A 13,612-nucleotide genomic window follows, 5' to 3' on the forward strand; every position below is an offset into this window, starting at 1 on the left:
TCTTAGCATGCACAAAAAAATTAATAAAGAAAGCAAGAGCAATAATAAACCTTCAAGTATTGCAGAGAACTTCTTTCCAATATAATGGTCCGAGCACGTTTTTGCTGTTAATGTACCACATGGCCGATAATGCCAGCTGCATTCACCAGGAGTGTTATAATAATCACAATACACAGCTGCAATGTAATATGAAAATAGTTATCTATAACTATCAGTGATTTGTTTCAGCTTTATCAATCCATGTCATTTATTGTACACGATTAGTGTATTTCCTGTGGTGTTGTTAATGACAAGTCAAAGGCTGAACTGGCCCAGATTTTGTGTGAAGAACGATGGTGAGGCTATCAGTGCTTACCATTATTAAATTGTAAATTGGACAACAGCTTCCAGCATACACACAGATGCAATTATAAGTGGAAATCAGGAGATGCCCTATGGCTTTAGAAACTTTGCTCTAACAGTATCTTGCTGAGAGGCATGGCATTGAAGCACACAAAGGGCATGAAGTTGTGGCATTTACCCATTAGTTACCCACTAAATTCACCAGAGAAAAATAAGAATTAGCCATTTCAGTGCAAGTAAATTTTAAATTATTGCCAAAAATCTCTCTGACATTGAAAATTAACTTTTACATATGTGGAGTCTCATTCCATCACAATTTAATTATTGCTGGAGTTTTTTAAGTAGAAAGTTTTAACTTGTTTCTATTTCTTTTATCTCCCTCTCTTAATTCCATTTTTTGCCTGTCTCATTTTTTTGCTGGTTTTGACCGTGGCTCAGGCCAGCTTCTTCAATCTAACAGGTTAACGTGACACAAGGCAGGATCTTCCCCCCGTCGGGGGGGCTGTGTGGGAGCAGGTGCGAGTGGACGGGTTTCCGATCAGCTTCTCCGGTCAGGGGCGCACCACCATTTTATGTGGGCGGGCCAATTAAGGCCCACCCAGTGTGACATTCGCCAGGCTATGCGCTCCCCAGGCGGGTGGGGGGGATTCCCTAAGCCGGGAGTGTGCTCTTTTGCGTATGCATAAAAAAGAGTGCACAGATCTCCCTGAGGCAAAGTGCTGCCTTGGAGATTGGCCCAGGTTTCAAACAGTCAATAAAGATGAGTAAAAAAAATTCCTGACATGTCCCCTCATGTAACACTGTCAATTTCTTTTATTTCAACATTTTATAAACATTTTAAATCCCTCATGAAACCTCATCCTGACCGTGGATGAGGTTTCATGTTTTTTCTGAAGGCCGCCTGAGCTCTTTGCCTGCCCGCCAACGTTAAGATTGGACGGGCAGGTCCATTAATCAATTTAATTACTTTTTTAATGGCCTTAACAGGCCTTTGACAGTTTGGCAGGCACGCAGTCCACCGAACTGAAAATCTAAATGACACAGGGTGACATTTGGACGCACACCCAATGTCACCCTGCGTCATTTTATGCATCGGCGAGCAGTTCCCACCCCCCCCCACCCCCTCACCAACCAGAAGATGCAGCCCACAGAGTTGCTTGTTACAAATGTGTTGGATGCTCTGTAGAGGGCACTGCACTGAAATGGGTGCCCAATTAGCACAATTTACAATGCAAAAACCCATAAAAAATCTGTGGAAAGGTGTAAATGTAATGAACGGTTAGCTCTGTTCATTCTCCACTGCACAAAATTCAGGCCAATGTTTTATGCTATCTGATATACAATATACTCACACGGCCACTGATTTAATGCGACTGAATAACTGAATTTTGCTTTTGTTTGGCAGTGTTAGCAGTATTTTCAGGTTCAAATTTTCATGGAAATTGTAAATCAGTCCCCTTGATTATTATTAAATGTTTAGTGCTAGATTGTATTTCGTTTCTTGCCTTTAAAAATATTGAAGATCTACAGGAAGATGATAAAGAAAGATAGGTTATCAGTGTATACATTTATGGGTGGAGGAGTGTTATGGTTTGGGATGAAGGGGTTGTGTGTGGATTTCATGGAAAGGAGGGTTCCAGGGTTGCAGCTCTAGTTAGTGGTGTACTGGTAGTATGGAAATGGCGATGGGCGGTGTTGGGGTGGGAATACTGGGAAATTAGTGGGAGAACTTGAATATGTTGGAGAAAGGTGTTGCTGGGAGTAAAAGTATTGTATGGGGGAGTCCTAGGGATTGGAAACTCTGTAATGGATGTTAAAGAACGGTGTTGAAAAGACATTATAGTGGATTTAATTGTCATTACCTAAGTTAAAACACAGTACACTCTTCAAAGAAACTAAAGTCACTTCTCATGTCAATGTTGAGAACTCAAAGAAAGGATTTTTTTATACAGCGCAGGTTACCAATGAGGAAAAAGGGAAAGATAATAGTCAGTCAGGCTAGGACATTGGGAGCATCAAGAGATGACAGGAAGGAGTGGGAAAGGAAGGACAGTTGAGGTACAGCATTATCTCACCACAGTGTGAATCATTCTATTTTTCAGAGTTTTCAGCATCTACTCATATAACAAGGGGGCTTTATTTTTACAACCCTGGATAACACTACTGCATCTCCAGATACTGAAAAGTGAAGATAAACTCCAGATCCAGAACCTGAGAGAATATCCAGAACAAATCTGACATTTGTAGCATGCGCTCCTTAAGTAGGATGGGATATATAACAGATTAATGTAAAAACAAGTACAACAGAGAACAAATTTCTTTTGTGACTCTAAATATTATTGTAAATCCTCAGGGATGTTCTGGAACATAATATGTAATGAACATTGCATAACTACATATATCTGTTCTTTAGCTTAACTAATTATAATGATTATTGAATCAATTTATCCATTATTAAAATCAGTCTTAATGCTTACGACACAGGTCTGGGGTTCTCCAGTCAATACAAACGCCAGCTTTATTACAAGCTTCTGCATACACTGCTACGGCGGTACAGAAACCCAGGTATTTCCCTTCCAAGTCACAGGCACAAGCTTCTTGGACACAAGCGTCATGGAAAGGTGTAGGATCAACCTGGTAAAATATATCACCACAAGATTGGAAAGTGACTTTACAAACAGCTTTAAAATGATTTAAGTTTATTTGTTTCAAAAAGAACGCTATCTCACCTTTTTGTGGCATTTTTGAAACACCGCATCCTTGATTATGCTACACTTTCTTTGAGCCCATGCTAAACAATATGGGTTTCTGTCACAAGGGAATGTTTGATTCATAATATCAGAGCAAGACAGCGATGATTTCCAGCTGCTTCCAAATCTTACAGCATTAGTCACCACAGAGTTCCCTTTTGTTGTTAGATCATCTGCAACATCATCATTGAAATTTCCACACAGACCACATACTTTTTTCTGCAATAGAAAATGCATCTATTTATTATTGAAAAAAATCTCAGCCCTAAAAATCCACAGGGGAGTTCTGCTCTCTGGCTGTAGCTCAGGAGACTGACAAACCCCCACCATCCCTCCCCCGCACCCCCCCCACCCCCCCACCCCCATGCCCACGGAGAACGATGGAGACTCCATTTCCATTCCCCTGTGAGTTCCACCTATTGCATTTAGAATTGAAGACCAGGAGAACTTCTGTGGAATTACAATGCCCACCAAAGACCACTTCCAACATGAATTCATGAAAAAGCCCTGTATTGCCTCAGTTTTGCCTCTTCCAACTCTTTAGTCTTTACTTCAAAGAACCTCCTATGTTCCAACTAATTCTACTTCTTTGCTCCCTAAATTTCCTAATTTCAATTATCTGTCCAGAAATCTGGTGGATTCGCTCCATTCTCCGGGACAATAACTGTGGTCCCCTTACCATCACCCAACTGAAATTGGCTAATTCAGCACAGACACAAACTATTTCAGTTCTGCATGGCTCAATTTTACACTCTGCTGTGGACATTTTTCTGCCAGGGTTGTTTCATACTTTGACTAGCAAGACCTTCATACTGACTCTGCAGACATAGCATTAAAACAGCTAGAATCTAGACTCAGGGCCTAATCCGTCACTACAGCAAAGAGGTACCCTGGAGATGCTGGTTTCATTCCACTCCACTTCAGAATCTGTTCAGTAGTTAACACCTTATTAGTCACTAACTTGCCAGAAAAATTGTTCCTGTATTTAATTGGCTTTGAGGTTAAAATATTCTTTTCAATGTAAGTGAGTCAAATGGATTCTTTTTTATTTATGTTCTTGTTTATTGGGCTTCGCTGGCATTGAGCTAGCATTTATTGCCCATCCCTAATTTCCCATGAGAAGGTGGTGATGAGCTACCTTCTTGAACCGCTGTAGTCCATGTGGTGTAGGTACCACCCACAGTGCTGTTAGAAAGGGAGTTCCAGGATTTTGACCCAGTGACAGCAAAGGAATAGCGAAATATTTCCAAGTCAGGATGGTGTGTGGCTTGGAGGGGAATTTCCAGGCGGTGGTGTTCCCACTGCATCTGTTGCCCTTGTCCTTCTAGGTGGTAGAGTTTGGGGGTTTGGAAGATACTGTCAAGGGGTCCTTGTTGAGTTGCTGCAGCGCATTTTGTAGATGGTACACACTGCTGCTACTGTGCATCAGTGGTGGAGGGGCTGAATGTTTAAGGTGGTGGAGGGGGTGCCACTCAAGGGAGCTGCTTTGTCCTAGATGGTGTCAAGCTTCTTGAGTGTTGTTGGAGCTGCTGACTTGTGCTTTACAGATGGTGGACAGGCCTTGGGGAGTAAGGAGGTTACTCGCCAAAGAATTCCCAGCCTCTGATCTGTTCTTGTGGCCACAGTATTTATATGGCTGGTCCAGTTCAGTTTCTGGTCAATGGTAACCCCCAGGAAGTTGATAGTGGGGTATTCTTGCAGCTGCTTTCAATATATTACACTTCGAACCAATAAAAAAAATGAAAGTAAATTGTTTCTGTGTTAACTGCACAATAAAATCAAAAATATCTGTAATTAGCAATAACAGAAAAATATACACACACACACGCAAGCATGCACACACACATACACACACAGCCCAAATGCTCACCTTGATATTAATATACAGAAGCTTACCACCTTTCTAATGAAACTCTTTTATCTATTACTTCAGCAAAGGCATTAATCCATTTATAATTGTACATAATAATGTAACATTTATTTATTTCTCAAAGTTATTAAATCCTTGCTTCCAATAATGGTTAATTCATATTTACTAGTTGTTACCCATATTAATAAATTAATACAAGCATCAACATCTGTTCTTCAAATCATGCTTACCTTCCACCTTTGATCCAGTGTGATTGAAACTCTTGTGCGTTTGTCCCATATCACAGTGATCCCATTGGAAAATGTAAGGATTAGATAGAGTCCAACAGTGTGAAGTGAATAGGAATCATCTGTGCACTGGGTTTGACCGAATTTAGCAGATTGAACCACTCTGCCATCTGTTAGAATGAATTCCTTACCCTAAAATTAAAGAGTTTCATGTATTCTAATCATATTTGTTCTATGATTTCAGTTGGGCATTGCAAACAGACATTTTAAAAATATATTGCTGGTTAATCTGCCATGATAATGCTTATTGATACAGATATAAAAACTGCCGTTCCCTGTAATGGTGCCTTTCTCTCCATCTCAGTGTCTAATTCATTCTGTAATCTTTCTATATATTTTCAAGTATTTCTCCTGCCATTTCTTCTCTAGCCAGCCTCATTGTTGTCTTTCATCTCCACATAGCTTTTTTAAAAATGTGTTCAGATTAAATTAATCACATTTCAAGAAAGTATATTGACATGTAGCTTTTACCTATTTTTGAAGCCCAGAGCATGCAGCAATTGGCAACAGATAGATGCATAAAATGTGACCAGCTAGGGAGAGCTATCTTTGAACCTCTATAACATTTTTTTTTGAGAATCTAACTAGCAGAGTGGATAAGGGGGAACCAGTGGATGCGGTGTACTTGGATTTTCAGAAGGCCTTCGATAAGGTCCCACACAAGAGGTTAGTAAATAAAATCAGAGCAAATAGGATTGGGGGATAATATACTGGCATGGATTGAGAAATGGTTAACTAGCAGAAAACAGAGATCATTCTCAAGTTGGCAGGCTATGACTAATGGGATACGACAAGGATCAGTGCTTAGGCCTCAGCTATTCACAATCTTTATCAGGTTTGCTGATGACACAAAACTAGGTGGGAATGTGAGTTGTGAGGAGGATGCAAAGAGACTTCAAGGGGATTTAGACAGGCTTAGTGAGTGGGCAAGAACATGGCATATGGAATATAATATGAAAAAATGTGAAGTTATCAACTTTGGTAAGACAAACAGAAATGTGGAGTACTTTTTAAATGGTCAGCGATTGGGAAGTGTTGATGTCCAAAGGAACCTAGGTGTCCTTGTTCATGAGTCACTGAAAGTTAGCATGTAGGTGCAGCAAGTAATTAGGAAGACAAATTGTATGTCAGCCTTCATTGCAAGAGGATTTGAGTACAGGAGTAAAGATGTCTTGGTGCAATTGTATGGAGCCTTGGTGAGACAACACCCAGAGAATTGCATACAGTTTTGGTCTCCTTTTCCAAGGCAGAACCAGGGGACACAGTCTCAGAATATGAGGTGGGCCATATAGGACCAAGGTGAGGAGGATTTTCTTCACTCAGAGGATGGTACATCTTTTGGAATTCTCTACCCCAGAAGGCTATGAAGGCTCAGTCGTTGAGTATGCTTAAGACAGAGATCAATGATTTATAGATAATAAAGACATCTGGGGATATGGGGAGAGTGCAGGAAAATGGCATTGAGGTAGAAGATCAACCATGATCTAATTGAATGGCAGAGCAATCTCGAGGGGCCTACATTCCTATGTGTGGGTGGGAGACAGAGTGAAGGACGCAAATTGGCAGAAAGCAGGTGGTGGTGGCTGGAGCCTAGGAGGAAGTGGGGAATTCATAAGGCAGCATGGGAACTCCTCCACTCCTCCACTCCAAAGGGATTACAGAAAGTCACGGCATGCTCTGTGTATGGCCTATTTTGCTGAAAATCATAAGAAACCCTGATGCTTCACCCCTCTCAAATGTGTTGTATGAATTGGGAACAATAAAAAGGTTTAAAAATCAAATAAGTATAAGCAAAATACTACGGATGCTGGAAATCTGAAATCAAATTCTGGATCAATTTGGCAGCAAGCTGGCCATTCACAGAGAGAGTTACACCACCTGTTCAGAAACTCTTGTCCAGCTCAATGTAACAGCCTTAAGCAGCATTCTGGCACTTTTAGTCCACCACATTGCACAACCAGAGTGACACTGTTGAGTTCTGGATGATGTATGGGAAATTTCTCGAAGGAATTTCTAATGGCTATTTTCTTTTGTATAATTGGAGGATTTATTTTACTATGCCTATGTTACAAAAGCAGCTTTCAGAGATTATTCAGCAGTGTGATTGCAGAAATAGTTGGTTCTGTTGGGGTGCAACAGGCTGTTAAAGTAAATTTTTCAGAGCTGTGATTGGGGTTTGTTTGAGAAATGTGATTATTATTGCTTTTTTACTGATTAAAACCTTTTCACCTTTGAACATGAATGGAATTCGTATTAATTTCAGCTGATCAGGATATTTTGCAGCAGTAATACTGAGTCAATGTAGATAATGCGGTTGGGTGAGGTGAGCTGTCCTTGAGCTTCTCTAAAATATAAGCCAGCTAGAAAGCTTTATGCTGGGTGGACCTGTGGGGACATCATTTACCCATGCTCTATGGATATGCAGTTAGAGTACATAGAAGTGGTTCAAAAACCAAAAGTTTTAAAAGTACAGACCGCAAGTAAAATTTTGATATTCCTTGAGCATGTCACACCATTTTCACAACACGGAACACTTTCTGTTAATATTTGGAATGTCCCATGTCCTTGATTGCAATAATCCTAAAGAGAAAATTAAAAGCAAAAATGGAAGAAATTACGGAACCATAAAATGCTTTCACTCCTTCTGATCATGCACCCATACAAGCAAACCTTCAGCTTTTGATGTTGGCAGTCACTTATTCCACTTATATATCATAGAGTCATAGGGCAGAATTTTGCCGTCGGCGAGCAGGTGGTGGGGCCCGCTCGCCGATGCGTAAAATGATGCGGTTGGACGGGCAGTTCCTTTAATTGTTTCAATGACCCTGTCAATGGCCTCAGTTGGCCATTGACAGGTTGGCGGGCCTGCAGCTGATTTGGCTGTGCCCCCGCCTTCCTGAAAATTTAAATGGGGCACGGTGATGTCGGGAGATCCATTGTCACATGAGGGGGCATGTTAAGAATTTTTTTATTTTTCTATTTTTAATGTTGGAACAAGTGTAAACGATCTCCCTGAGGCAGCACTTAGCCTCAGGGAGATGTGCGCATGTGCAAAAGAGCGCATTCTTGCATTTGGGGAATTCCCCACCACCCCCCCACCCCCCCCACCCCACCCACCCCCCACCCGCACAGGAAGCGTACAGCGCTTCACGGGGAACATCACGCTGGGCGGGCCTCAATTGGCCCGCCCACGTAAAATGGCGGCGGCGCCCACTTCTCTGGCGGGGATCGGCTTCCCGCCTGCCGGAGATTGGGTCAGGCCCGCCTGCCCGACAGGCAGAAAATTCTGCCCATAGAGTCATAGAGGTCTACAGTACAGAAAAAGGCCCTTCAGCCCATTGAGTCTGCACTGGTCAAACAAGTACCTAACTATTCTAATCCCATTTTCCAGCACTAGGACTATAGCCTGGTATGCCATGGCATCACAAGTGCACATCCAAATACTTCTTAAATGTTATGAGGGTTTCTGCCTCTATCACCCTTTCAGGCCGTGAGTTCCAGATTCCCACCACCCTCTGGTGAACACTGCCTCCCTGGGGTATAACAGGTAAACCCCAAACACTGCCTCCCTGGGGTATAACAGGTAAACAGCAATCACTGCCCCCTGGGGGTATTACAGGTAAACCCCAAGCACTGATCCCCTGTGGGTATTACTGGTAAACACAAAACACTGTCCCCTGGCTTGTTAATGGTTCACACAATGGAGGCTGTCAAAACCAATCACATCATTTGGAATGGGTATTGAAGGCTGATAAAGGTACTGTTTTCTGACACTGTTAGTTGCCCAAAGCTTGAGACAGAAAAGTTTTAAGATGGGTTGATGGTTTCTGACGTTACTGGTGAAGAGGAGCAGGAGTGGAGCTTATAGAGTGTATATGTTTCTCCTCCTTTTCATGCTGCTACTAACTCTTATGGAAAAAAGGAATTCTCACCTACCATCAAGAGAGACAGCAATTCCAGTCACTGGAATCGCAGAAAGGGGAGGAGTGAGACCTGTCCAGTGCCTTAGCCACCAGTATAGAAGTGGTCAGAATAAAACAGATGAGAAGGAATGCAGAGCAAAGAAGATTGGAGGGAAAAGATAGAATACAATAAGAGGAGGCAAGCAGATCAACTAACAAAGGGGATTTGGAAGGAGGAAGTGGATGGAAAGGAGAGGATGGAGTGGATGACAGTGAAAGAGTGACAGTGGACAGTGAGAGGAAAGTAAACAGTAGAAAATGAAGGGGGATGCAAAGGGAAATCGATGGCAATGAAAGTGTAATTAAATGGCTATAGTAAAAAAGTAAAATAGATGATAATGAAGAGAAGAGCAGAAGAAGGGATTAATGTTTTGGAGGAAATATTGGAGCAACAAAATACACAAAGACCCCTTTTATCACAATCCAAGTTCATTCCATACATATTACATTATTTTCATTTATTTTTGATTGTTCTGGCAAAGAGCTGGCACAAACCGGAATAACAGGATATCTTGTAAACTTCCTTTTTGGATCAATAACCTACACATGTTCAATCCTTCTCCTATACCCCAAAATCAAAAATGGAAAGAGGGAAAATGTTCTACATGATGTGAAGGATGAGAAAATATAACCAAGAGATAGAATAATTTGAAGGAATAAAAAGTAATCCAATTTGTCACCACTAGGATTTGTAGCTTAGAGATATCTATGTGTACCTGCAATATGTTGCTGCTTGTAAGACATGGGAGCCTGCAGGCAATCTTATGCGAAATCTATGTCAACATAGTTTAGGCTATGTAAATACAGCCTTAGTGGATATAGTTACCTATGAGAACAGCATTTTAGGTCACCATTTATTCTTATTCAGTTACCTCAGCAAAAACATATTCGCAGTTGCCATCAAACATGTATCTCTTTCCGTCGAAGGTTACATATTGACCATCTCCATGAACCTGACAGGTCTTTGGACATGGGTTGGTAGTACAATGCCATTTTCCGGCTCTGCAGGTGCTGCAATATATTAAAAAAGTCATATTGTTCCATAATGCCTTTCAGATGTGGATATGGAGGGCACGTCAAATTTTGTCGAATAACTCGCCTGTGAAGCATCTTGTGATGTTAAAGGTGCTATATAAATGCAAGTTGTGGTTGTTGTTGTGGTTAAGTGAAGGAAGGCCAAATTACTTATGAGCAAAATCACTTTAAACTCTGCTTGCAAGTTAAATTATTTTCATATTCAATAGCTCCCTGATAAAGATACTGCTTAAGCGGTAAATATGACATAAAATAGGATGCAAGAAAAATATTTTGTTAAAAACATTGCTATTTTAGACTTGGCTATTAAACCAGAGAATCCTTCTGTCTACTTTACGTCTGAAGACTGCTCCATCCCAAAGCTCTGGATTTCTTTCAATATTTTGAAAATCCCATTATTTGGAATCATAATTTTCAACCTGTCAAATATCCAGTACGCAGCAGTGATATTTGATCCAATAGATGGAATCGTCCCTGATTTACACTAAATGCGCGGGAAAAGAAGATGTTTTACCTGCCGGCTGCAATGGCGGCTTTTCACACAATATCGTCCCATTCCCAACTCATTAATAATGCATTCCTGGGCAACATGCCGGATCACTGGTGGGGCAGCCTCGGATTCGCCAGCCCTGCCGTCACCTCAGGCCATCAGTAATCCGGGCACCATATTTAAGGGGCGCCCTTGCACAGAGCTAGCACTCTGCAAGGCCTCAGAAGCTGCTGGAAAGTCATGGCTATTAAAGGGAGGAAACATTCTTCTCCCAAATTTAATAACACCTCCCTCGGTGCCTACTGGATGCAGTGGAGGGCTACCGTGAAATCCTCTAGCCCTGCTCTGGGTGAAGACCAGCAAGCAAGGTCAACAATGCAGCATGGGCGGCAGTGGCAGAGGTAGTCAGCGCCAATGCCCTGCAAAAGAGGACAGCCACCCCAGCGCCGAAAACATATGAATGGTCTCCTCCATTCTGCCAGGATAAGTTACTCTTCTCATCACTCTCAACTCACACATTCTCAAACCCATCACACATCCACAGGGATCTCACTCACTGCCAGTTCAAGGGACATCACCATTCACTCTTTCAAACACACCTTCATCTGCCCTGTGGATCATGTCCTCATCCTATCCACAGCATCACTCAGCACCCACACATGCCTGACATCCTTCTCATCTGGCCTGGCAGACATCCTGCTTATACTCTCTCCAACTGCATTCATGCAGCACAAGCTAACACAACAAAACGGAGAGGTCACAGACCGGTGGAAGAATGCCCAGCCTCAAGGTTCTCACAGGCTTTGAAAATAGAGCCATCCAGCTGGCTGGTGATAATCTGAACCATTCCTGTGCTGACAGTAAGGTCGGCAGTGCTCAACCAAGTGAGGATCCAGCAGTGCAACATCCATCAGAGCCATTCTGTGAGTGAGTTCCCCTGTTCCACAGTCCCTTGCCATGCACTAATTATGTCTGCTTGCTTTACAGGTACATCTGGGAGGCAGCCTAGGGCATTCCCAAGCCAGCTCCTCAACTCAAGCCCAGAAGACACCACAAAAGAAGAATCTGATGACACCCTAACTGAAGGCCCATCATAGCGCTCACCCACACCCTCCACCAGCACAGACCCACACCTCCGAGAACCCCTGCACTCAGAGGACATCTGTGGAAGAGGCACCTGTGAGGTCTGAGTCAAATGACAAGTCTCTGGATTTGGCCTTCCAACTCATCGTGGAGAGTCAGCAGAAGTTGGAGGAACATGACACAGAGCTGTTGGAAGCCCTCAGAGTGATTCGCAAGTCAGAGGAGTACGTCTGTCTGCTCTCTGATGAAACGGTACCATCATGTGCGCTCATGGAGGTCTCCTTGGGAAGGATGGCAGAAACCAGGGAGGCCCTGTAGATGTGCATAGAACTGCACTCCATTGTGATAGCCATTGGTGAGTTCCTGCAGTGGCAACACGAGGGAAACGAGGCACCTCAATGGCCCTCCCGGTATTCCTTCCCCTCAAGGTGTCAGGCTAGGGCCCTGAGGCACACAAATGGAGGAGGATCAGCAGCTGGGCACCCCTGGGTCATTCACTCAGGAATCTCAGAGGCTGTCTGCTCCCTCCAAGTCCACTTTGCCTGTGAACCCCTCAACCTTGTCCTCTGTCACCACAGAGGAAACAGCTGACCCACAAGCCAAAGCAAGTTGGGGCCCTCAAGGCCTTGGCTTTCCAAAGGCCCTGCACTGAAGTCATCAGAGGCAACAGGGCCAACCATTGCACAAGCTGTCTCCACCCCTGATTCCGGTGTCAGAGCAGCATCTGGAAGAAATGGGAGGCCTAGAAAAGTTAAGAAATTCTGATCACAAGTGGTTGCATAGGTGAACACATTTTGTCACTTTATAATCTGAAAATATATTCACTTTCACTGAACAATGTGTAATGTTGTCTGTCGGCTTCATTGACAGGCTTCACGAGTCCTCCCACTCCATCCCCTTCACTAACAGTTCACTGCATGTAGCCAGGCCACGAGTGATTTGGGAGGGAGAAATGTGTGTGTGTGTGGCAGGGCCTTTCGGAGCCTTGTGCAAGCACTCTCCCACGCACGCAGAGCCTTCAGCCATCACACTCACCTCACTGTCCTGAGCTTTTTCAATGCTGCCTGCTGGGGTTCTCTTTCGGTTGTCCATCTGAGCCGACCCGCATCCCTGTCCACCCATTGACTGCACACCCATGCAGCACCTGTGCCCATCCAACTGAAGCTTCATTCACTTTCGATTTGAAAAACATAGTCATAGTCAAGCTTCTCGTAAGCTACCCAATCTGTTCCCCTCCCCAAGTCACCCACATCCTTTCCCCCATCACTTGGCCCCCCCCCGGCATCACCTTCCACCTCCCCACCGTCACCTACCAGCCAGAACCCTTGTTTTTCCATGAAGTCCAGGTGAACATGCACATTCCCTACCTTCCTGACAATCCCACCCCCAACCACATTGACCTCCACAACCTCGTCCATCCCATCCCCAGGTTCTGTGTCTGCCTCTCAGTCCCCACCAACCACCTTCACCATCCCTTCAACCGCTACTAACGCACCCTGACCCTCCCACCCTTCCGGCTCCCTCTGCCCCCATCTTCTACTCACCATTCCCTCCTCCCATGCCCACCCTCAGTTCGCTCTCCACGAAGCAACCATTAACTCCACCAACTCCTCCCTTGTATGTCACCTGGACATTTCCCCCCCCTTCCCCCCTTCGAACTCCCTCCTACTCCCTGACAGCTTTCCCTCTCTGAGCTCCTTTTCCCCCTCCCGAACTCCCACCTCCCCTCAGACATCTTTCCCCCTCTGAGCTCCTTCCCCCTTCTGAACTCCCTCATCCCCTGAACACCTTTC

The 13,612-nt window shown here is 43.7% G+C and overlaps 1 protein-coding gene across 1 annotated transcript in view; it reads right to left on the bottom strand.

Moving 5' to 3' along the window:
* The window catches only part of LOC121286123 (mucin-5AC-like), a 181,153-nt gene that overhangs the window by 128,573 nt on the left and 38,968 nt on the right, over positions 1 to 13,612 (bottom strand). Inside the window, exons 21-26 of the mRNA XM_041203111.1 lie at positions 10,084 to 10,222; positions 7,725 to 7,829; positions 5,193 to 5,381; positions 3,072 to 3,311; positions 2,820 to 2,976; positions 51 to 176 (exon numbers count right to left, since the gene is read on the bottom strand). Of these exons, the coding sequence (XP_041059045.1) occupies positions 51 to 176; positions 2,820 to 2,976; positions 3,072 to 3,311; positions 5,193 to 5,381; positions 7,725 to 7,829; positions 10,084 to 10,222 (956 nt within the window). The remainder of the gene's footprint in view (positions 1 to 50; positions 177 to 2,819; positions 2,977 to 3,071; positions 3,312 to 5,192; positions 5,382 to 7,724; positions 7,830 to 10,083; positions 10,223 to 13,612) is intronic.

The sequence above is a fragment of the Carcharodon carcharias genome, chromosome 13 (genome assembly GCF_017639515.1).
Source record: "Carcharodon carcharias isolate sCarCar2 chromosome 13, sCarCar2.pri, whole genome shotgun sequence".
Lineage (NCBI taxonomy): Eukaryota > Metazoa > Chordata > Chondrichthyes > Lamniformes > Lamnidae > Carcharodon > Carcharodon carcharias.